This window comes from Conger conger, chromosome 7 (assembly GCF_963514075.1).
Source record: "Conger conger chromosome 7, fConCon1.1, whole genome shotgun sequence".
Lineage (NCBI taxonomy): Eukaryota > Metazoa > Chordata > Actinopteri > Anguilliformes > Congridae > Conger > Conger conger.
In genome coordinates this window covers 48,713,010-48,739,767 of record NC_083766.1, presented here as the reverse complement: position 1 = coordinate 48,739,767, position 26,758 = coordinate 48,713,010, and the positions used below count along the sequence as shown (strand labels likewise).

Sequence of the window (26,758 nt, the reverse complement as noted above, 5' to 3'; positions counted from 1 at the left end):
TTAACCCCTCGCACACGCCATCGAGGTGGTAGTAAGAACGCCCGTAAGAAGAAAAATATGTGGTACAAGATAAATGTACAACCGTATATGGATACTGAGGAGTCTGAAGTCAGAGGACTTAGATTTAGGGTTTTAAAGAGCAAGGTTAAAGTTCTGACTGAGAATACCCAAACCCTACAGGGGAGGGGCACAATGCCTGGCTAAAGAAAAACAAAAATAAGGAAAACGGAAGGGATGTCAATACCGAGAGAAGATTAAGAGGCTTCAAGGGCCTTCCTGATTATAGCACAAATAATTTATCGGATAGATTCAAAGGACTGACTATAGAAGAGTTGGTGGATGATTTACACTCAGCTAGGATGTCCTTTGTAGATCCCTTAAGGCGCCACTGAGAGCGGCACCTGAAGAGTGTGTTGAGATGGTGGAGGGCACTAACTTCTGGCTTGTATGAAGTCAAAGTTTGGAGAGAGTCCAAGGAGAGATTATGACAGGGAGACAAATACCAGTGATGAATAGGTTCATTAAAAAATTACATAAGAGCTAGTGTTTTTCCACTCGTATATTAAGATGGTGGAAATTCCCAAACCGGAGGGGCACATGAGATAAAATATTGGGGAAATTTCTTTTGAGGTATGAGAAAATGACAATTGGAAAAACAGAAATAATGAATATAGTCATTAAAAAACAAGTTACATAAGAGATAAATGTCTTCCCGCTTGAAATATTGGGGACATCTGTTATCAAAAAGGTAAACTTTTGTATGCAAAAAAGATATATAAGGAATAAGCTTTTAGACCTTAGGGTGGGATCTTAGAATTTTGCTTCAGAAGATATCTACGAGCTGTTGAAGAGAGAGCAACACAAGACAGCTGTAGTCAAGCTGGAGTGGCGCGCTCCCTCTGCGCGCCACTCCAGGATATGGATATGGAGAGAGGAGTGACGTACGCGGTGCGGACTCAGCCCAAGAGTTATGGCAGCAGGACTGATGTCGAAGAGGTGTTCACGCGCATCCCTCATCATACAGAAAAGCTGGTGAAAGAGTTAAAGGCCTTTTACGACATGCTTGGAGCCGTGAACTGCACCTGGAGGCCAACAGACGGGATGCGGGGTTCCTCCATGCTACAGAACACCTTCCTGCTGGACCCACGCAAGAACCTGAAGCCTCCCCCCCCCTAACCTCAGTGTCAGTGAGGAGAGGCATATGCTGCGGCTGCACTGCAAAACCCCCGACGTGTTCGAAGACATACCAGTGCACATCCCATACAACTGGCAGGAGAAGTACGAAGTGCAAAGTCACGTCTTTCGAAAGTCTGGGTCCTGATCCTGCCCCAGATTCCCAAACCAATGCAGCTGTTCAAAGAGCTCATCAACAGCAAGGAGGAGGGATCAAATCCCACAGAAAACGAGCTGGCTATATTTAAGACATGGGTGGTAATTATAATCTATATTACTTGTAGAAGTAGGAAAAGTAATACATAGAAGTAATACATTATAAGTTTCCTTTTATTTTTATGTTTTTTATTTCTCATTAAGATACTATATACGATATAAATAAGTAGTAGACTTTAGGGGTGTTCGTACCCATTGTATTAATGGAAGTTCAGTAGCTTTTATCTCCGTGAAGGGGGAGCCATAAGATAAGGTAAAGGCCAAAGAGGAGGATGGATATTTGAGGGGTGTACCTTAATTTTTAAACATCATAGGTGGAAAGGTAAATTAGAAAGAGCTAAAGGGGTATATGTAACTTGCATGTGATTAGCAAACTGCAAAAGATGATATGTACACTGTAATCTGTATAACTCTATTCTTTTGATTGATTATAATAAAGTATATCTTACTATAATCATATGTGATAAAGATTCTTTAGAGGAATACATTGAATACAGGACATCGAATACCAGATTTGCATCACACCCTTCACTTCGAGACTGGGCTGGAAGTTCAGTAGAACTTACCAGGGCTCCAGGACTTTCGGAGTACTTGAGTTCGTCCCCGAGACACCTCCTCGTGGGGTACTGCTCGTGGGAACGTGAGGTCTGAGCTCGGCAAGGGGTCCGTGGCTCACGACAATTTTGGCGCCCAACGTGGGGCACGAGTAGTTGAGAACTGCTCACGGCCTAGTGAGGCACTGCCCGAGTAGATTCCTGCTCGAGGGGCTCGAGTCGATTACTGGCACTGACGAGAAAGGTGATAGGCACCTAAGTAGTGAAACCGTAATACTCGAACTCGAAAGGAATCGAGAAAATATAGAATAAGCTACAATATTAGAAGACTGTATAGGACAGTAAATTCTAATAAAGTAGGGACTAAACAAGTCGTGTCTCCGACAGAGGGAGAGGCGTTGGTTCAAAAAATACATGAAGAGAATGGACATTTCTCTTTTAATGTAATTAAGAAACAGAATAGGTTACATATACCCAAGATTCGTGCACTGGGTACACCCTTATCCATCCTCTGCGGCAAGGTATGGGAAGACAGGTTCTAGCCAGGCTAGAAAGATTGGCAGGCTCTCCTCGATGGAAGGAACAGTTTCCTGGTTACACGATGCATCCCTGAACCTGAAGGGGGTGAAGTTTCGAAGATGTAAGAGACATTGCCCATTTCACGCTGCGAGGAGGCATGCGTGAATGACTGGAATGCGTCTGCTTCAACATGAAGACAACGGACTTTGGATACGAGGCTCCTATTGGTTGCACTGTACTACACCTAACCATCACCTACACCCACCCCCATCACCCCCACCCTGTACTACACCTAACCACCACCTACACACCCACCTCCATCACCCCCAGCCTGTACTACACCTAACCACCTACACTTTTCACTATTCACAAATATACTCTACTATTTCACTTGTCAAGCAAACCGTTACTTAAAACAAGCTAATATTTTTGAATTGAAAGAAAAAAACAAGATCTTAAGTCTTATTAAAAGACTAAAACGCTTGTTATGACAGTGATATTTTGTACACTTAAACCTTATCGCCATCTACACTTTACCTCCACCTTCTCATTTTCATTTTTCCGTCTATTACTAACACATTCCGGACATCTAACTGTCAACAAGAGGCTCTTTCAAACTGCCACTTTGATGTTGATGTCACTTTGTTATTAGCTACTGGTATTGGTTTCATGGATTAACCTTTTTTTTGTCTTGACTCAAGACAGATAATGAGCACTTGATTAAAACATTCAATGTTTTTCATCATAAATCTTTTTTTCTACGACCTGACTCTACCCAACCCATCTCTATACTAAAATTAACCCCATTCTATCAATTTAAAAACTTTGACTAAAAACAGTAAATAAAAGGCACTTCAAACTATTCTGTATGTACCAAGTCGCAAAATTGTAACTTCGATTTTTTTTAAAGGACATTGCTCTGAAAAATCATTTGTTCCCTTTCTGATTGCCTCTATTAGTGCCTATTTGACATGTTTTCGCATCTTTCTAGAAAGTGAGTAAACTTGAGTAAACACAAATCACATTTTCAAGCATGAACTGCTCTTTTGTGGTCCTGCCATTGGTTTCAATTCAGAACTTTGATTTGGCCACTCCAAAATGCTAATTTTGTTTCTTTTCAGCCATTCAGTTGTGGGCTTGCTTTTGTGTTTTGGATCATTGTCTTGCTGTGTAACCCAATTATGCTTCAGCTCACGGACAGATGAACTGACTTTCGGTGTAAGACTTTTCTCGTACAGAGCAGAGTTCATGCTCTCTTCAATAATGTCAAGTCTCCAGGCAGCATCATTTAAATGCACATGTTTTTGTTTACTAATAGTACAGTTTGTCTAAAGATCTGAGAGCATTCAGTGTGACACATATGCAATAATAGAGGAAATCAGGAAGGCGGCAAAAACACCCTATCTTCCCTTTTCTTGTTTCCCTTTTCTTTTGCTTCCCCTTATTTCTTTATCCTTTCTTCACTCTTTTGTCCTTCCCTTTTCTCTTTCTCTAATTTGGCTCATCACCCCTCAACCTGTCAAAGCTTTTCCAGCGTCATATCATACCATCTGTACCTATCAATACCCCTGGGCGGCCATGGTATCTATTACACTGTGAAGTTTTAGTACACTTAAGTTAATGTTCTACATCAAAATCCTTCTCTTTTAGTCCAAAAAACTGTATTGGGCAGTGCCAAAAAATGTTTGGTAATGATTCTATATCACCCTGACAAAACTACACATTAGAGATGGTTAAAAGGCCCATGTCTAACATTTGTTATGTAGCTGAGATGCTAATACTGTAGTTTTAACTGAAGGGCTCGCATAAAAGATTAATGGTTGTTTTGTATTTCACTTCATATATCAAATGCCAGGGGAGGGATGTATCAAATAGCTGTCCCCATTTATATAGAATTTTATATGGTCAATCAAATACACCTTTGGTTTTTAAGTAAAAACAATAAATTCCTTTGTTTATATTGTCATTTATTGTTTTTGTAGGGCTTGCAGACCATTAATATGGGAGATGCCTTAGCTCATTCCCTTTTTCATTTCTGTGGCAGGGATGTAAGCAGTTGATTATAGCTCGGCATTGAAGCAACTTCTCCATATACTTTGGTCATTTGGTTATATAAGTGTATATTCTTCATTTGATATATAATAATACAAAATAATAAAGATAAAATAATACAAAAATAAATGTGTTTCATGAATATTGGTTTATTATCTATAACTATATTTGTATTAAACAATATAATCTGTTGAAATATTTGGTATATTTTGTATGGGGCATGGTATTGGAATTGTAAGCAACTTCGTATGGGTTAGCATTCATTTCATAAACCACAAAATGGATAGCATCAATCTGTAAAAATGTCACCCAAATGAAGGGATAAACTTGAGTATGCGATCTGCTACCAAACCAATCAAGATGATTTCATAAAGAGAATTCATATTTTAATATTCAGCAATTGTATACATTCATATTCAATATCAGTATCCAAATTACCCAAACAATTTTCAATTGAGAAAACACTTTATTAGGTATTTACTAGACTTCTTTTTTAGACTTATTCGTCTTCTACTGCTGTAGCATATCCACTTAGAGTTATGATGCGTTGTGTGTTCAGAGATGCTCTTCTATATGCTGTTGCGTGGGTTATTTTTGTTACTGTCACTTTCGTGTCAGCTTTGACCAGTCTGGCCATTATACTCTCACCTTTTGCCTGCAGAACTGCTGCTCACTGGACGTTTTTTGTTTAGTGCACTATTCTCTGCTAACTCTTGTGCGTGAAAATCACAGGAGATCAGTGGTTTCTGAGATACTTAAACCGACTGGCACCGACAATCATTCCACGGTCACTTAGATCACATTTCTTCCCCATTCTGATATTTGTTCTGAACAACAGCTGTACCTCTTGACCACATCTGCATGCTTTTCTTTTATACATTTAGTTTCTGCCACATAATTGGCTGATATTTGCATTAACTGTTGTACAGGTCTAATAAATTGATCACTAAGTGTATGTATGCGTGCAACAAATTGAAGTAAAAAAATGTTTTGGCTCATCCATGAAACATTTTTCAGTGAGTGTTTTTCGTCCAGGTTTCCGGAGTTTGGCATAATACTTTTGTTTTATTATTTTAGTTTCATAAAATGAGTGTTATATTTTTTCACAGAGGCTGTCTTCCATCAAGCCCCTTTCTAAAACCCTGGAAAAAAGGATCAACCATGGAGATTTCTCTCATCCAGGTGTGTGGTATCTCCTTATTGTGCATATGATATGTACATGAATGTACTTGTACCATATCAAAGTACATTTGCTCATATAATAAACACTTTCTGATTAAAAGGCAGTTGTGCAGGGGTATTTACAGAGTTCTGGCCCTTTAAAGCTGCATGACTCAGTATTCACAGATGGCTCAAATTCCTATGTTTATTCTCAGTGATTTTTGGGTCAGTTCTGCCAAAATAATTATTGTCAGAATAAAGCATCTGGATTTATAATTATTTGCTTTATGACTACGACTACTTCTAAGAATATTACTACAAATAATACTAATAGTAATAAAATGTATTTAACCTAGCTCCCGTGACTCAACACTTCCCCCAAAGATTTTAAAATATTAGTTCATATTTCAACAAATCTCAAATTCTAGTCCATTCATTTTAAGATTCATATATTTGCATGTGCTATACAGTAATTGTTAATTTGACCAGAAATGGTCCAGCTGCGTGGTACATTATGAACCTTTGCCCATTGCAGTTTCTCCTGTGTTCGGTGTTGTTTTCCATGCTGTATGGTACGACGTGAACCTTTGCCCATTGCAGTTTCCCCTGTGTTTGAAGGATTTACAATAAGAACCTGCTTCCGTCATGATTTCTCCTGTGTCTGAAGGATTTACGACCTGTTCCTGTCACGGTTGTTTTTCCTGCATTTGGTGTTGTCTCTCTGCCGCGTTGTGCAGTAAGAACCCGCTCCCAGTGCCACCGTGCTTCCAGAACCTGGAGTTCTTACAGTAACCGCCCGCCACAGGTCCTAGAGACCCGGTTGTCCTCAAACGAGGTCAGCAGGGTCTGGGTGTGTTTACTCAGGCCTCCCGCCCGCTCGCCTGGCCAGACAGGAGATTACGGCACCCTGTGGGTACAGACGCGGAGGAGGGCCGCATCGACCTCATCGCTTCTCCACATCTCTGGCACTCTTTATTAATCACTCTTACTAAATCACTCGGGCCCTCGGTCTGCGGCTGATAGCATAACTGGATTGTTCTCAGTGGCCATAATTTGTGGTCACAATATCTTTGGAGACCAGAGTACTCCAGCACATTCAATACTTATAATTGTAAGTAGTTTTATAGGAAACGGAGATGTTCTCTAGTTGATGGTGACGGTTGACTCTCTATACTCCCCTTCAGAGAGTGGGTGCTTATCTTCACCGTACTTTTTCCATTTCAAGAAAACGGCTGAAGTGTCTAAAGTACCTGTTTCTGCGGTCACATCGGCACTCTCGGTAACTCGATTGTGGCATTTTGCAGTGTTGCAGCAGTGTTGGATTTCACTGGAGTGGTTTGATCTCATTTGGCTGGTCCTTGTGAGAGGGCCTTCTCTCAGAAGCAGGGTGTCAATGCTGAGTCTCTGGGTGTTGCAGTAGCTCATTTGGGACTGTTGCAGTTGTATCCGTTTCAACTATATTCTATATTGTACTGTATTTGCATTGCTTACTGACTTGGCCTATTTGTATACTAGAAGTAATATTCATGGCAATGTTAATTAATGTAATGTGTTGTATTGTAATGTAATGTATTGTAATGTGTTGTGTTGTGTTGTATTGTAATGTAGTGTTATGTGTTGTATTGTAATGTATTGTAATGTAATGTGTTGTGTTGTATTGTATTGTAATGTAATGTATTGTATTGTATGTGTTGTATTTTAATGCAATGTGTTGTATTGTATTGTAATGCAATGTGTTGTATTGTATTGTAATGCAATGTAATGTTGTGTCTGCAGACAGGCTGACGGGGCCGGGTGAGGAGCTGAAACCCAGCAGCCTCATGAGGAAGAGCCCGTCCCTGGAGTCCGTCATCAAGACCCCGGCCACCCTGAGCAGCCGCACCTCCTCCTTCAGCTACAACAAGGCCAACAGCAAGCTCAGGTGGAGCTCCCCACTCTGGCGCTCAGACATACACATACACACACACACACACACACACACTCTCACACACATACACACCACACACACACTCACACACACACACACCCATACACACACACACACACTGACACAGACACACACACACATACCACGCACACACACACACCACACACACACTCTCACACACATACACACACACATACCACGCACACCCACACCACACACACACTCTCACACACATACACACACACACACACGCACTCTCACACACATACACACCACACACACTCACACACACACCCACACACCACGCACACACACACCACACACACACTCTCACACACATACACACACACACACACACTGACACAGACACACACCACACACACACACACACACACACACATACCAAGCACACACACCACACACACACTCTCACACACACACACCCACACACATACACACCACATACACACATACAATGGTGTGAAAAAGTGTTTGCCCCCTTCCTGATTTCTTATTTTTTTGCATGTTTGTCACACTTAAATGTTTCAGATCATCAAACAAATTTAAATATTAGTCAAAGACAACACAAGTAAACACAAAATGCAGTTTTTAAATGAAGGTTTTTATTATTAAGAGAGAAAAAAAACAACTGCAACAACTGCAATCAAGCGTTTGTGATAACTTGCTCTTGGGGTCATTTTGGTCGGCTGGCCACTCCTGGGAAGGTTCACCACTGTTCCATGTTTTCGCCATTTGTGGATAATGGCTCTCACTGTGGTTCGCTGGAGTCCCAAAGCTTTAGAAATGGCTTCATAACCTTTTCCAGACTGATAGATCTCAATTACATGTCTAGGTTTTGAGGATCATTTGGTCTACTTCACTTTGTCAGGCAGGTCCTATGTAAGTGATTTCTTCATTGAGAACAGGTGTGGCAGTAATCAAGCCTGGGTGTGGCTCGAGAAATTGAACTCAGGTTTGATAAACCACAGTTAAGTTATGTTTTAACAGGGGGAGCAATCACTTTTTCACACAGGGCCATGTAGGTTTGGATTTTTTTTCTCCCTTAATAATAAAAACCTTCATTTAAAAACTGCATTTTTTGTTTACTTGTGTTGTCTTTGACTAATATTTAAATTTGTTTGATGATCTGAAACATTTAAGTGTGACAAACATGCAAAAAAACAAGAAATCAGGAAGGGGGCAAACACTTTTGCACACCACTGTACACTATACAGTTTTAATTGTTTTATCCAAAGCCACCTACAGTTGATTAGACTAAGCAGGTGACAACCGTCCTTGGAACAATGTAGGGTTAAGGGCCTTGCTCTGTGTGGACTCCAGGACTGGGACCGACATTCCGGTCCCAGTTATGTACCTTAGCCACAAGGCTACATGTTGCCCCTGGTGATGAGGAATGCCTGGTATTTGGCAGACATAGTGCTTGAAGTTCTGCCCAACGAGTTAAGTCTTTGTCTCATCAGACCGGAGAATCTTTAAATGCTGTTTGGCCAACTCCAAGTGGGCTGTCATAACTCAAGAGTGGCTTCCGTTTAGCCGCTCTACCATAAAGGCCTGATTGATGGAGTGCTGCTGAGATGGTCGTCCTTCTGGCAGGTTCTCCCATCTCTGCAGAGGACTTCAGAAGCTCTGTTCGAGTGACCGCTTGGGTTCTTGGTCACCTCCCTGATCAATGCCCTTTTTTCCCGGTTACTAAGTTTGGCTGGATGGCCAACTCTAGGAAGAGTCCTGGTTGTTCCAAACTTCTTCCATTTCACAATTATTGAGGCTAATGTGCTCCTGGGTGCACTCATAGCTTTAGAAATGCTTTTATACCCTTGCTCTGATCTATGCCTTGCCACAACTTTATCGCTGAGGTCTACAGAGAATCCCAGTCATCCAATCTATGTCCAATCAATTGCCGCAGGTGGACTCCAATCAAGTTCTAGACACATCATCAGGGATAATTAAAGCAAACAGGATGTACCTGACCACAATTTGGAGTGCCACAGCAAAGGGTCTGAATACTTATGTAAATGAGTGATTTCAGTTTCTGATTTTTTAGAAATCTTCTAAAAACATGTTTTTACTTCTTTTTTTTAAATTATGGGTTATTGACTGTAGATTGCTGGGCAAAAAATTAAATCCATTTAAAATTACATCTACAACACAACAAAGTGTGCAGAAAGTGAAGGGGTCTGAATAATATCTGAAGCCACTGTATATATACATGTAATTCATCTAAGTATGATAACCCAGGTATGATTGGACATTGTAAATTCGAAGCAAAAGAAAATATAGGGATAGAAATTTAATTTTGTGGGCAGGGGGCTGGGATCTGCTGATCAGCCGGAGAAGAATATTTTTAAAGCTTTAAATTGTCTAAGGGTCTATATTGTGTGCATACATTTATGTATTGTATTGAGTACATATTAACAAAATGATATAGCAGCATGCTAGGTTGACATGTAATACTATGTAATTACAATGTATTAAGCTTGTACCTACTATGCTATTACCCGCTCACTATATAATATAGTGATTGAACTGCTGAATAGTCATAGCCTTTACTCTACCCATTATTATCGCTCCACACATCTGCTTCTAGCCTGTAGGATTCTAATCACAATCCCATACTCACAACCCAATAATGTTGTTTCTCCACAAATGAGACATTGTACCGCTATTGTCATTGCTTACTCGAGAGATGTATAATACTTATTTTGTCAAAGGTGAAAAGTATTTGGAAGGTATGTTTTTGCTTAGTTTAGTTGAAGGGATGGGTATATGTTGAAGGGATGGGTATCAATTCTCAGTAATTCCGACTGAATATGCCCATGCTTACTACTTTAACCTTTTAATGTTCTACTTTAACCTGTTTGGTAGAGCACATTTTGAATTTTTCCATTGCTTTTTTCTTGGTGAGCGCATTAAAAGGTTAAACACTATTGAAGCTTTAAATTATGTCATTGTTTCTCTTTTCTCATTTGACTTACAAAGCTGTCACTATGCTGGGTTTAACTAGTAATTTTCTAAATCAATGCTCCTCAGCAATACAGTGGCTCAGACAAGATTAAAAAGTCAGACTGACCGCATGCTGCCTGTGCTCATCATATCAGCTGCGGCTAGCATTCCTCACGACTTCCCATGGCCACGTGGAACATTTCATTAAAGTTCATGCTGTCCGTGCTGGAGGCTGATGACCCGGGCTGGGGACGGGGGAGAGAGGAGGGTGGGGGGGGGGGGGGGGGGGGTGGAGGGGTCAGCCGTAGAAGAATGTAACATCCAATGGAGAAGGAGAAAGGGAAGGTTCTGGAAAAACTGCGGCGTGCGTCTGAGCGGACGACGCTCCAGATGCGGCGAGTGACGGTCCCGTTGTCCTGGTTTCAGTGTGGAAAGAAGAGACCCCTTGGCCGCGCTGGCTCGGGAATATGGCGGATCTAAGAGGAACGCTCTTCTGAAGTGGTGCCAGAAGAAAACAGAGGGCTATCCGGTGAGTGGCAGGGGTCCCGCTGAAGCCAGCCGCTATTGTCTGCAGCGATTTGGTCGCGACTTGCAGTGCCCCGGCTACGCCTTTAGCGGCACGTGCGCAGCGAAGCGACACACTCTCAAGTGCGTCATGAGCACTGCTATAAACAAACATACACAACTGTTATTATGCAAACGGCAACACAACAAAATGGATGCACTGTTTGTAAGCCATTATACTACCTTTGCAATGCACGAACACTCTGGCCATGACATTACATACATGCCCGTCAGCACACCGACTAGCCCTGCAGTCCACATGAAGCATCAGCTGTGCACACACAGTACAGCACAGTGCCAGTAATATAAAATCATTTCATTGTGATGCTTGAGAATAAAAGCTAACCCTGCTGTAAAATCCAGCTTGACCAACTTGAAAATTCCAACCAGCCACCAGCTGTTTCAAAACATAGCTTGAGCCGGTCAACCTGGGAGCTGGTCTGAACTGGTCAACTAGCTAAACCATGTCAGGCAAGAGCTGGTCTGAACTGGTCAACCAGTTTCCCAACTCTTTCTAAACCTAGCTTGAGCTGCATTTTTCAGCAGGGAACACCAGCATGTGGATGCTTCCTCTAATAATCAACAGTCTGCAAGGGTGTAAACTGCATGTTGGATATTTTGCCAGTGGACCAGTTGATACGCAGCTGCCATTGCAATGTGGTGTGTGTCCATAGCCAGGCACAAGCCTGTGCGTTCAGTAGCTCACTTTCACCTGCCTAAGGCTCTTCCGCGTAGAGGCTCTTTGCAAAACAATGTTAAAGGACACAGATTAGCGTTGACTCTCCTATCGCCATGGGTCTGGAGAGCAGGCTGATTAGCGCTAAGGCTCTTACAGAGAACTTTTCTCCAGCCCGTGGACCAGCCAGGTAGAATTTCACATTCCACATTCGCAAAACAATAAATGCTGTTATGCTCAATAAGGATCTCCGTGTTAGGGATTTGCAAAGATTTGAATTCAATTTAAAGACTGCTTTCAAAAGCTGTGTTCAGATTAAACCACATGGCTAATGGCTAAAAATAGCTCCAGGTAGCCACCAATGTGGGAGAGATCCAGGCGTTTAGCCTCCAGAGCTCGACTGAGAGGACATGGGGCATGAGCTTGGTTGTCCTCTGGGCAGAGAAATGCTGCGCTTTCTTGACGCTTACTCATCGTTTTTAATGATGGGGCAATAATTCACCCTATATACAACGAGCTCCGTAATTTTTGGGACAAGCGCATTCTTTTCTTGATTTGGCTCTCTACTCCACTATGTAAATATTGTAATCAAACAATTCAAAACAATGTGGTTAAAGGACAGATTTTCCACTTTTACATAAATAAACTTAATGATGTTGCAAACTGTTTACTTTGGCAGGCCTATTGTTCAGCCTACTGTATGCCTCTGGCTGTTTTGTTTTTTTCATAATGAGAGCCAAATCAAGAAAAAGTATGTCTTTGTCCCAAGACCAACAGTATACATAGCTGACTGTATGTATATTATTTCTATGCCTGAAGGTGGTATTTGTAATCGGCTTCCATGTTCTGCTAGAAAGCATAAAAGCATAATTACACCTAAGTCTGTGGAATGCCTAGAAGACCTAAGAGGATTTTGCTAACAGTCAGAGATTAAAATTAGTAATCATTAGCTTCTTGAGTATTATATGATTGCATGAAGTTTTCCAATTACCCACTGAGCCCAAGAAAAGTCAGATTTCTTTGCAGACTGGCTGTGAATGTTGATGGCTGCTGTTCTTAACTGAAACATAGACCCAGAATTAACAGGAACGTTGAACCTGGTGGGCCCAGACAGCCAAGTGATTGGGTAATTGGTATGGCCCAAGGACTTTTTTTTTTGCTTTGTATTTGTCTTTACAATAAGAAGAAATACAAATAGTATGGTACAGGACTTCAGGAACATACAATTTCATGTTCCCTGTAACAATTCTTCAAGCACAGAAGCTGTAGTCACACAGACGCTCATATTTTCCACATTAGCCCAACTGTATGAATGTGTTCTATTGACTGCACCATATAAACAATTTCCAAAAAGCTCATAATCCGTTGAGGTCTTGATAATGATTTCCACAGTAAGCCTATCATTTTTTCCAGCTGTGAGACCACCCAACATAATACAAGGTTGAGATGATGGAACATTTAGATCTGTGAAACCACAGGGTAAGAGTACTCTTGGTAAACGTGGGATGGGTTTAGATGATAGAGAGCATAACCTCAAGGATGTGTTCTCCCCAGTCGTACGTAGAAAGGTTCCCTTTGCGTGAAGGGAACATTGAGTAGGATTTTTAAAGAGTTTTCTGAGAATTTCCTAGGGTTTCCTAGGTACTATGTGAAGTTCTGAAATGCTTGTTTGTAAACAGACAACTCTCTATAAAATAATTATCTATAATATTTTTGTTTAGTGGCTAGCTTTCAGCAGAACAGAACAGAAGCTGGCTATGTTGGCTAAATTGTGTGATATAATTGTGTAATGAGCAGCCCAAGACGATTTTGACCCTGGAAATTGCACACAGCACCAGTGTAAAAAAATTAAGGTGGGCTGGGAATTACGAATATGAAGTGGCAAATAAGAAACCAATTTCAACCTTGTTTAAAACCTTGAATTTAACCAAGATACAAAATAATCAAAACCGGACTTAGCCATCTGCCTAGCTTCTCTTTAACCAACATATGTAACCATGGTAACATGCTGAAACTGTAGCCACCTTAACAACCTGAAGTAATAGTAATGATAATAATAATAATAATAATAATAATAATTATTATTATTATTATTATTATTATTATTATATATCAAATGTAATATGCATTTTCCATTGAGTGAACAATCTGAAAGCGTGGGTATTTGCTCTCTGCAGTTACACTTGGAGAATATTCATGGTGAAGGTCTGCACAGGGTAAGAGGCACTGGAGTCAAATGGAAAGTTTTGTTCCTCGGGTCGTCTGGCAGTCGCAGGGTTGCCAGTTCGATCCCCCGCCCTGGGTGTGTCGAAGTATCCCTGAGCAAAACACCTACCGTAGCCACTAATTGCTCCCGACATGCTAGTCAATACCTGCAAAATAGTTAATATGCTACAAAGGAAATGTAGTGTGGTGTAGCGGGTCTCGGCGGCTCTTTGTTAGTGGTTTCAGGCCCCTGCAGAAGACTGTCAGAGGCCGTCATGCCCGCAGTCCCCACACACTCCCCACACAGGGGGAAAAGGTGACCTTCTGAGTACAAGCCCTGCGATCGCGCTTATCATCAGCTGAGAAAGGTCAGGGCAGATATGGCAGGCTTGTTTTGGGGTTGGTCTTTTCCTTTCATAAGGACAGCAAGCTTTCGAGGAGTGGAGCTCATTAAGCTAGGAAACGGACAGCCCTGTCTCGAAATGGCTGTACAACGAGGCAGGAAGTGTACCCTAAAGTGACATTTGAGGATGCTTTAGATTTCCAGACTTCCCTATTCTTATGTTCCTCCCATACTCTCTGTTTAACTACAGGAGTATAAAAACAGCAGTACAGAATTGTCCTTACCCTGCTATAAAATCACGCTATGCCAGCTTGACCAGCTTGAAAATGTATCTGGTATTAAGCTGTCTAGCTGGGTATGAGCTGGTCAACCAGCATGGCCAAGCTGGTCATAGCGCTGGTCTAGCTGGGTAGGGGCTGGTCAACCAGCTAGTGCCGGTAGCTTGTCTGTTTAAAAAACCTACTGTTTGAGCTGATCAAACCCTGTCAAAACAGGTCAACCAGCTAAACCATGTTGAGCTGGGAGCTGGTCTGAACTGGTGAACCAGGTACCAGCTGTTTCAAACATAGCTTGAGCTTTTTTTTCAGCAGGGTAGTCCCTTTAATTTTCAGTAGTCATCTAATTGTAATTTTTTTGGCTTCCGTGGTGTGGAGGCAGAACTTTCAGTGTTAGGTAATAATATGGGTCTGGGTGTCTGCGTCGTCTTTAAAGAATTTGTGCAGACACCCTATTGTGCTGACCTGACACAGTTAGAGTAAACTAAATGTAAGTGAAGGTGGATACCATTGGTAGTTGGTTACCATAACAGGACAAAGTTTTTTTGCTCCTATAGTACCATCTCTCTACTCCTTAGATTATCAACCCAAACGAAAGAAAAACAAAACATAATGTACACAGTGTATTTCCATATAAGAAGTGTTTGGGCGGATCAGAGATGTCAATTCGGAGTGGCTCATTAAAAAAAAAAAATTCACCAAGCCTTCCCATTGCTCACATTTAAACAGGGTGACGGGAAACAGGCTCATATATTCTACTCATCAGCCTAAATGGAGCCACGTTGGGTAGATTTGAGACACCGCTTCTTCATGAGTGGTTTGCGGATAATTTCAGTGCCATTAATTATACAGCAATTCCACTCTAATGAGACCTTAAGAGCAACACTACACTAATTAAACTGTAATGACAACGCTTTTATGAAAAATGCCCTCGCCCTAATACTGCAAGGCATTGTTCACTCTAGACTCTTACGACAACTAAGGACGATATATCCCATCTGGCAGTCACCAACACAGCACAGCAAGATATATAGCTGTAGACTTCCTTTCGTTCCTGCTTCATGAGCAATCTATCAAAATAAATGCATGCTTATTGTCATTCAAGTCACCATTTCTCTGTGGCTCTCTGTGGTGGACCATATTGTGTATAAGAAATGCAATTAGACTGTAAAACCAGTTCTCACTCACTGTATGTCACCATGGTTCTAAAAACGATACCAGTCATTAGTAAAGTGTCCAGTGTTAATTCAACTCTAACCGAGTACATTTGAGTCCAACAGGAACTGTTGATTTAGCACTGAACATTTTACTGTGTTGTGTTGTGAGTGTTGTGTTCTGTAATAGCCACCATGTAATATCTATGTAATATCAATAACCATGTGGTTACCATAAAAACAAACATGATCTATCTCATAAATACGTATATTTGTTTTTCTCTTTTCATGAAATACACAAAAAGCAGATTAAAATACCTTGCTTGTATTTTTGAAAGATATGCAACCCTTATATACAATAGTCAATACAAGTTATTAAATTAATGGAAACACATCATATATGATTTTTGTCAAATGGTGTCAACTTGGAATACTAGTTTCACCAGTTGACATTCTTTGGTTACACCACCTAATTTTCGCTCTTTAATTGAAATTAAGCAGGCATTTCTTTGACCACCTACTTATATTAACTGATTACCTTTACCTTTAGTCATTATGTGCATTTTTAGAATAATTACATATTTTATAGTTTTTATAGAGTTTTTGACATTCACCCCCATGATACCATGGATCGAAAAGTTCTAATTATTTAAAGTCCTTTTTTTGGACAAAATATTTAAAAATAATAGAATATAAAGACTTGCTGTTGCAGACTATTTCATAGCAATCAAAACATGATATTTTTGCCATTTTGAATGCCAAAACACAAAGAAACCATAATAATTCAATGCAAATATAAATGCTCCCTCATAAAATACACTAAATTGAAACCTTTTAGCCCACCGAATGTCAATATTTACAATTTCTTGCTTAGAATAAGGGATTCGGACGGAAGAAAATTACATCACGTCTCTGACCTGTGGTTTATGGTTGATGATAGTCAGGTAATGCAAGCCTCTCCTTCACAAAAGGCCCTGAAACCAAAAGCATCGATTTCTTTTTTCTGTTTACACACTGAAAAGGTTGGCCTTAGCATGAAAGAGACAGTCAGATAATTGTCACATCATTGCATCCCCCCCCCCGCCCCCCACGGGGTGTCAGGCCTGCTCTGAAATCCACAGGCCTGTCTCAGGCAGCCAGGAGAGCCTGCTGGATTGGGGAGCGCTTGTCCAGCCTAATGAATACTGATGGTGTTATTGTGACTGGCCTCCCCTCCTGCAGGCCCTGTGTCCCCTGTGCTCAGACTTCGCCTTAATTAATCATCTCCTCATTACCAGTCACAGGCCTCCTCAATAATCTGTTTACTGGAATCAATGGGGCCACGCTCTCCAGCGGGAGACGCCTGCCGGTCGCCGGGGGCTACAGGTGCGTTTGGTCACGCGGAGGTGTCCGCCTCGCTCCCCCCGGGACTCGGACCTGTTGATCCGCTCGCGTGCGGAAGCCTCGGCCCGTCCCGCGGATGAGGAGCGAGGCGGTAAACAAACGAGGAGGTCGCCGTGCTGTTGCTAAGGCGACGGCGAAAAGCGCCGAGCAGCCACGCGAACCCTTATGCAGGGGGGTCAGGGCGAAACGTTCGACAGAAGTTGAAGGGACGGAGAAGTGGCGTACACCAGCACCTCTGAATGAAATTACATCGTATCCAGGTCTGCTTGTATCTCAATGACACATATTCAAAAAGAGTTTATGACACCTTCCTGAGGGGTTTTCCACTCAGTTTTATTGATTCACTCGTCTGCTTTTTAGTCTGTGCCGATTCCAGGAACTTTGCATGTGAGACATCACGCAATGAATGTGCTATGTCAGACCTGGCACCCGTCGGTTTTTGACAGCGGGGAATGCGGTGGCCCCTGCCAGCATTTCTCCAACAAATTAAATGGTGATTATGTAAATCCCAAAATGGCAACCTGCCAGTCACAGTCAGCAGTGCAAAAAGTTTAATTGCAGTTTTCATAATCTTTTATATAAAAACGTCTCACACGGCAGGTGTCAAAATTAATAAAATGCAACAAAATGTAATAGATTGGAACAAAATGTGTCATCCTGTATGGGTTCAATAGTCACATAATACCACTTTTTAAAAAAACCCATCCATTCCAAACTTACAAAACGTACACAGCTGGCTGCTATTACCCCTAAGTTAAAATGAAGATTAAGACTTCTGTCCAAAAGCTACATATTTTCTGCTGTTACTTGCACATTGGTAGAAGTTTGGCAGTTTCCAAAGGTTTGATGGATACGTAGGATACAGTACTCTGTACGCTGTAGTAATCCTTTAATGCACAAAACCCGGGGTTGACCCATTGTGTTTGACCCATTCACACTACACTATGGGCATGGGTAAGTAACAGGTCCTTGCTGTTCACAGAAGACCCTGGTCCACAAGTTTACTTGTGTACATTTTCCATTTTTTCCTGCTAATAAACTTTTTAGCCAGCTGGCTATTGCATGCAGTGTAGTTTACCATTACGCTGGCATAACCTAGTATGTTAAACCTGAATTGATAGCTCAATTATGTGCTCCAAATGCTTTATATAAGCTACGCACAAAACATTTTAAGGTATTATTTGTTATTTCATATTCACCGTTACATATTTACCTGTGACAACTGAACAATTTTGTTTTTGCCTGAATCTAGGTAGCAAAAATTCCCAATGAGTTTGGCTCTAATATATAGCTACATGAATACAGTTTTCATCATATATTTATTATAGTTTCTTGAGGGCAGTGAAAAACATGACAATTTCAAGGGTAGGTCTGTTTCCCCCCCTGAATCTGAGTCGGGTCAAATCCGCGTATATCAGAGGTCATGAACCGGGTCACAGACCTGGGTCAGATAACTTGGGTTGACCCTTTCACAACAACAGAAATTGCAGGTTTTACCCGTGCTTCGACCTTAAAAGTACATAGGAGAGCTCAGGGTCTGTTGTGATATGGGGTCGATTGTTACACAATGTTTTCTGAGCACGAAATTGACACAGAAATGGTTAGTTGAAATCCAAGGTGAAAGAGGACGTGTATGGGGGTGTGCAATGTGACTTACAGCAAGCTAGCTTGTTTCTGATTGGGCAAAAAAAGGGTAACAATGGACCCGGTGTCACAACAGACCCCTATCCCCCCCTAAGTGTCCATCTCTTGAGGACTTCCATGCAGTGTCCCCATCTAAGTTATATTATTTGGAACTGAAAAACATTCAAAGTCTTTATAAATAGCCAATTAATCTGCTTTGACTTCCCTTGTATTTCCATACAGACTTTGATGTGCTTATTTAGGTCATCTAGTTTTTGCAGTTGACCAGAAAAATAATGTTTTTGTAAGATGAAAACAATGAGGAAGGCAAACAACCCAAGAGGCATTCATTCATTGGATGATTCAGCTGGCTCTATCTGTGGTGAGAACACATCCGCACAGGGCTGTTTTGCTTTGCAGAATCTCTCTGTTAAACAAACACAAACATGGCCATGGAAGGCTGTCTGGACCCCCAGTGGTTTGAGGAAGTTGGAGGGGGGGTTGTGGGTTGTGACGGTGGGGGGGGGGGGGGGATGACATGGGCCTTTAAACCTGTGTCACCATGTTGACAACAGAGGGGGCCAGGATGTGTGCTTCAAAGAGTGGGGGGCCCGTATTCTGTGGAGCTTCTGGTCAGATAGCGGGAAATCAGTCCTGGGAAAAATTCACAAAGATCATTGTAGCATTGACACAGGGCGTGTCGCCATGGCAACGCTATGGGACCCGAAGGCTAGCCGCACATGCTCAGTGAAGATGCCAGGGACACCTGGGATAGTGTCTAGGATCAGTTCCTACTTCAGCAGCACTTCTCTAAATTATTTAGAAATGTTTTTAAAATACAGGCCGTGAATAGCACCTGTGCGCCTGCAAATGTGTGCTGAGAGAGGAAGAGACGCTGGTCCATATTCAGTGAACCTCAGCCCTTAATTTTCACTGTAAACTTCACTTTCATCCCTCGCAAACACAGCCTGGTAAGTTCATTTGGGTGATTTCTGAACTCACCAAACTGTTTGGTAGGAGTACATCATTTATGACTTTGATCAATTATAACTTATAAATTAAAGTGTGAATTTTGTTTGAAACTAGGCCAATGTATGTACACTCACTGAGCACTTTATGAAGTATTTGTTAGACTTATTTTTAGACTTTAGGTCTTCTGTTGCTGTAGCCTATCCACTTAGAGGTTTTGACACATTGTGTGTTCAGAGATGCATACTGCTATACCGTTGTAATGCATGGTTATTTCCGTTACTGTCACCTTCCTGTCAGCGTTGTCCCTTCTCTGACCTCTCTCATTAACAAGCCATTTTTGTCCACAGAACTGCTTTTCCACACCATTCTCTGCATACTCTGACTGTGCATGAAAACCCCAGGAGATCAGAGTTTCTGAGATACTCAAACAACCTGTCTGGCACCAACAGAAAATTCCACGGTTAAAGTCACTTCTTCCCCATTCTGACATTTGGTCTGAAAAAAACAGTGGAATCTCTTGACCACGTCTGCATGCTTGTATGCATTTAGTTGCTGCCACTGATTAAATATTTGCATTAACAAGCAGGTCTACCTAATAAAATGGTCACTGAGTGTATATCTCCTATGGGACAAACCACAGCAAATTCCATGTACGTAAAACTACATGGCGAATAAAGAGATTCTGATTCTGATTTATGACAGCCCCCAAGGAAGGGACATTGAACTTAATTGAGCATAACACTAATTTCTTCAGTAGTTCTTCAGTAGTTCTGTTCATGGTATGTGAAATGTATATTGTGGTATGTATATTCGGCAATGATACAGCCAACTGACAAATACTCAAATACAGACATTATACAGACATTCAGACTGCACATTAAAGTTGGACATGGCCATTTCATTATGTGGCCAAATGCAGACTAATCCAGTGTTGTGTAGGGCTCTACACTGCGTTCCAGTCTCAGTGTCAGCTTTAACATTATTCACGTGCTCTGAGGGCAGTCTGCAGAACCGTTCTGAAACCTCTTCCCCGTGTCTCATAGTTTTATTGTCTTTGCTTACTTCCACCTGCTACCTGTGGTTGTTTATAAAATGGTCGTCAGTTTTAACACTCTGGCAGGGAAGTTTAACACTGTGAACTGTTAGGGCGTTCACTAGGGTTATAGCAGAGGGGTATAATCCTGTGTCACTGCATACAACAGAGCATATACTGCATGCATGTGTTTCCTCATCCCACGGTATAGTATATTTCAGCGTTACGGAACGAGAACCTCTGGTATATCGTGGATTTTGGCACAGCTAGCGGGGGTGGTTAGGCACGAAGCAGAGTGCCCTTACACCCCTAGCTGTGCCAATATCCATGATATACCACAGGTTCTCGTTCCGTAACGCCTTTATACTAGTAATGTTAAAAAGTGTGTGAACATTCCATTTAGCTGTACGTTTATCATGGATATTCGCAAGGCTGGAATGCAAACTGACCAATAGAGACATTGTATAATGTGTAATTCAAGCATCTGTCCTTTTTTTTTTTTTTTACTACAGTGTGTTCCATTTGAAACGCTAAACGATAAGCTATGACTAAGAGCACATTGAGTGCTTGTTTTTCTTAGAAGATAACATTTTAAAGTAGCTTTTTGTATTTCAAGCTCTTGCTCTTTTGCATCTGTCATGCCTGTGCGAGTGTCATCATCTTTCAATACTTGGTGCGATTTCAGAAATTTCAGAGAGCGGACATATTGAATCCATATTGCTACAGTGCAAATATGCCAGTGTGAAAAGGTATCAAATATGGTATTTTTTAAATATTAAATACTTTAAAGGCCCACTCAGTAATTTTGGTTGCTAATAAAATGCTAATAGCTTACGACAAACCATTAACAAATAGTATAGTCTCAGAATAAAAATATGATAAAGATCCTCATAGTAAGCACTTCAAGAGTACTTATTTAAAATAATGACTACTTCTTCTGTCTTACGCATGTCATTCTTCTTTGTTTGCGTATATGAGCGTTTTTGTAGTCCTTGTGCAGTTCATCAACATTGAAAATTAACTCATCACCCACTTGTCAGGTTAGTTATTGAACGGATATCAAAGAATAGTTAGCCAACGTTTTGCCAAAGAAACCATGCCTAATACTTCAGATGTACTTGACATTGCCACAATAACCTTATGTGAACTGCCAGACTAACAATGGCTCAGAAGGCTATGCAAAGTTGTTGCCCAGGTTACCAAGCCCTCTGTGCAAGATGTTAAAAACTACAAGGAACATGATCCCGCATTGTACTTAGTTGCCATCCATGTAATCTTTTTTGATTAACAACCAAAATGAGTGGGCCTTTAAATCTGCATTTACAACAGAATTAGCAGAAGTTGTGGCAGTAGACCAGCTGGCTTGTGACCAGTAAACTTTTGAAAGATGCGTGAAACAATCCCTACAAGCTGGTTGTGAAACACAGCTGTTCACCTCTGAACCACCAAAAGGCCTCTCTGTATGGGAGGGGGATACAGTAATTCCTCATGGGTTTTTTCTTTTTGTTTTTTTTAAATCCCATTCACACATACTTCTGATGGTAAACCCGCAAGCCTGCCCTTTCATTTAAACGAAAGTAAGTGTGTATGGAAAAAGTCATTGTCTGAATGACCAGAGAGCTCTTCAGTTCCCAGTTACTGTAGACAGTTCCCTGCTTTGTTATGGGAATGAAGTGACTGGGCATGCCCGTGAGGTGACTCACCAAACAGAGACTGTCTCCCCCTTTCTCAGCGATGCAGTCCAATTTCTCTCTTTCACACCCTTTCACACTCTTTCACACTCTTTCACTATGTTTTCCCTCCATGCTTTTCCCGCCTCCTGGCAATAGCAGTGCACCATGGTGAAAGCTAGGTTTTGTAATAGCCGGTAGCTTGTTGACCTGCTCCCAGCTCGACATGGTTTAGCTGGTTGACCAGTTCAGACCAGCTCCGAGTTTGAAATGGTTGTCCAGCTACCAGCTCAGACAAGCTACCTGCAGTACCTGGTTGACCAGCTCATACCCAGCTAGACCAGTTTCATGACCAGCTTGGCCATGCTGGTTGACCTGCTCACACCCAGCTAGACCAGCTTAAATGAATACCAGCTTGACCAGTTCAATTTTCAAACTGGCACAGCTGCATCTTACAGCAGGACAGTCACTCCGGGCATGTGAAGTCTCCCACAGAGAGCTGAACAGCCTGGGTTTCCAGCTGCCTCTTCCTCCAGACGCGCTCCTCCTAACCGGCCTCTGGGCTGACTCAGAGCTTGGTCCCCTCTCATCAGCAGCCTCCAGAGGCTTTCCCCTCCCGCACTGAAGAGGAAGTAGCTGTCTGGAAATTTGATGATGTCGGAATGTAGGGTTTGTGTAGTGCCAGTAGAATTAAGTGGATCTCCAGGCAGGGATGTTTTCTGTATGTGCATTTATCACAGGGAGATGGACTTTAAAAATTCATTCTGATTTTGGAAATTATTCTGATTAAGTGGCTGTAAAATCTTTTTACAGCCACTTAATATAATTGAACTGGACATATGGAGAGCAATAACAGAGCCAAGGAGAGAACCGAACCTGAACCCAAATTAAGACCGATTATGTTGGTGTTTAGATCGAGAATATACAGGGTTCAGCATGGTATGAGAAGACCTGGTATTCTAGGACTTATATGATACTTATTATAATGAGACAATAAAAAATTATGAATAATTCAGAAGTGTGAAATAAGATTCGTAACATTTTTTTTTTTCATAACTTTTTTTCAACTGGAAACTGTGTTTGGGAAAAATATTTGTTTGGCCATCCAGTAATAACAAACAGCTGAACATTGCAAGATCAAAGCCAAAAGAAAAGTGAGATAAGGATAGACCAAGATTTATTTTCTCTTAAAAGGCTATGTCTAGAATTACTTTAGAATGAGTCTATTGTCTCAAAACAAGTGAGGAGACATTTTCATATATTCACCATATGGCTGCCATGTCTTTCAACATTCAATTAAGGGAAACCACAGACATTGCCTATCGAAGACTACCTGCCAGATTTGAAGCCCCTAGGGTTTCACAGACACAGATTAAGTTCGAGTTTTGCATCGAGAATCCATCCAAAATTTAATTTATTTAGGACTAGACTTAATTTGTATCTGCAATTACTAGCCTCTAATGTGTGATTTTTGAGAGATATGCACTGTTGAAAAGTTTGCTGCGCCATATGATTTCCCAGTGATTTGGGTCAAGTGAAGAGTAATGCGCTGTTGTGGCTTGTGCCTTTATAGATTCAGCCAGTGAGGAGACCAACAACTGACCAAACGACCCATTTTCATTCATTTATTTCCTCAATTAACTGCCGCAAGTGCCTTCTAAGATGATGTTCATCGATGGTTTAGGCTTTTAAATAGAACTCAGTCCAATTAATGTCTGAATGTAATGAAATGTAATGGCATAGAACACGTAATAGTTTTTAAAATGTTTTTAGTGTAGCTTCCAGGCAAGGCCCCTCAGCCCCCCCGCCCCCCCCCCCAAGCCACTGAACACACACCACAGGCAGACCCACACATCTGCACAGTCCAGATCCACTGCATGCTGTTGCCTGGGAAACGGGTCAAAAGCTGGTTCGCACAGCACTGGCATGTAAATGGTAAATGTCTTCATTTATCCAAAGCGCTGTGCAGTTTCTCATTCACCCATTCACACGCACGCTCACACACCAACGGCGATTGGCTGCCATGCAAGGCATTAACCAGTTCGACAGGAGAAATAGTGGGTTAGGTGTCTTCCTCAGGGACACTTCGACACACCGGCAACCCTCCGACTGTCAGACAGCTGCTCTTACCTCCTGAGCCAATGTCGCCCAGATAAATGGATTCAACTGGAAAATGTTTTGCTACGGTTTCAGGGTTGAACGATATGTTTCCTCCCAACAATGTGCATATTTTGCACCAGGCTTTGAGGCATGTTTGCTCCCGTTTGGTGGGTGTGTCAGGGTGCAGCCTGAATCAATAATGGCGTAGGCCTATGCTTTAAAAAACACTCATCGGTCAGTCAGTCCGTGAGTCAGTCCGGCCACGGTTTGCAGCAGGATGTTCGACGAGCCACCGTTTTACATTTAAAAAACGTTTTCTCATGTTTTGTCAGGGCTGAACGTGACCCTGGTCTCAGTCTATTTCTTTACCAGGACTCTTTACGAGTCATCTGTGAAAAAGAACTATGGGTTTCCACATTTAGCTTCAGTTAATTATCAATGAATAGTTTTTCTTTTATCTCTAATTTCCATTTAATTTGTACAATTCTGTGCGTGCTCTTGAGAGATATGCAGTATGTACTATGAAAGAACACAAGCATAATCCATCACTGTGTTTGAGACTAAAAACTATTTCTGAAGAATGTTTTGGCATAAAAGCGGGAATCTATAAAGATTACTGATGTGCCTACTCTGTGGGTGAGAGGAGCTCGTACTCATATCAAACTATTAAAAATGAGCTTGAATTATCCCATGAATAATGATTGCTGATCCCGTGGGATAAAGATGATCATTAAGCACTAATATCTATCCAGTGTGCCATTGTGCACAGCACAGAGATATATCATCAGTCTCCCATACTATAATCGACATTAATCAGCATGATTAACTTATCATAATCGTAATAATGAATTTCATTAAAAGCGTCTACCACATTTTTCCATTACCTGCTATGGCCCTTTTCTTAAATGATGGTTATCGCAGACGTGTCGAGGGTCATGAATTAACCAAAGGCCTTCTGGTTCATTCCATGAAGGGCCACTTGAATGAGCTTCAGTTAATTGGCTGTTTCAGTAACACATTGGACATGGCACCCTGTAAAAAAAAATCGCTCAGCTCTAACAGTGTAGAGTCCGCATTGGTTACAAGGTCCTCAACCAGTGTAACATGTACTCTATCAAAGTGTTTTTTAATGAAGGACCATTTGAATGTGTTTCAGCTGCTGTGCTGTTTATTGGCTGTTTCAATGACACATTGGACACGGTACACAGTACATTTTCACTGTTAGTTATGACTCCACACAGTTATTAAAGGATAACATTATGGAGTCCACACTGGTTACAGAGTCCTCTACCAGTGAAAAATACTCTCTCAAAGTGGATGTAGCCCTGAGAGCATTGAGTGGGCATCTTTCTCTTTCTCTGCTGCCCTGATTTACGGTTCTGCTCCACGGGAGGCCCTGTAGCACCCTTCCGTCTCTGATCTCTCTCACCCTTACAGTATCACAATGGAGCTCGTCCTCCCCATGAGTCATCCGCAGACACCGCCTGGTCCTCTGGTCCTCTGATGTCAGCCTTTAACTGTTCGGCTGCCGATGAGTGTTTTTCACTGGAGTGTACCAGACGACTGTGTGCTCGCATTAGCACACCAAGGAAATTCCGCACTGGGGGATGAAGCCGACTAATGGTGGTCGATTTATGACGGGATGATGTAAGCAGGCTGGAGCATGGAAATGGCCCTTGTGTGAAAATAACCGCCAGATGAGGAAGAGTTCCCCTGAGAACTGCGGCTGTTTACGGAAGTGCCAATCGTGAGGTGCACCTCCAGCTGCGGCCGTGGTCCGGCCCGCTGGTCCTTTGATGAACGTCCCCCTCCCCGCCTGCTTTCGGGATGTTTTCCCCTCTTAATGGGAACGTGAACTTTGAGGGCTGTCCCTCCGAGGCCTTTGTTTTTGCAGGCTGTTACACTGGGACCGTTTAAAGTGATGTCAGACACACCCACGTCTCACAGAGACCCCCATGGCCCATTGTCATAGCCTCCAGAGATCCCAAGATTCCATTTTTGATTTTCAGTTTTATTTGTGTTTGCGCTTTTTACAGAAACGCTGTCACAAGACGCTTTAGAGTGGGTATACAGATATAAAAACCCTCAGAAAGCCAGCAATTGACTTTTAAAAAAGTACATTCAAACAGTGGTGAGGAAAGTCCCTGACAGGAAAAAGTCCCAGCTATAGAGGGGGAGTACATCCTTTGCTGGCTGG

The 26,758-nt window shown here is 41.8% G+C and overlaps 1 protein-coding gene across 8 annotated transcripts in view; it reads left to right on the top strand.

The window, feature by feature from the left end:
• Positions 1 to 26,758, top strand: part of specc1 (sperm antigen with calponin homology and coiled-coil domains 1) — a 124,091-nt gene that overhangs the window by 86,851 nt on the left and 10,482 nt on the right. For all 8 annotated transcript variants that reach the window (XM_061247333.1, XM_061247337.1, XM_061247331.1 and 5 more), the window contains 3 exons: positions 5,624 to 5,696; positions 7,452 to 7,596; positions 10,990 to 11,092. In XM_061247333.1, coding sequence (XP_061103317.1) covers positions 5,624 to 5,696; positions 7,452 to 7,596; positions 10,990 to 11,092 — 321 coding nt within the window. The remainder of the gene's footprint in view (positions 1 to 5,623; positions 5,697 to 7,451; positions 7,597 to 10,989; positions 11,093 to 26,758) is intronic.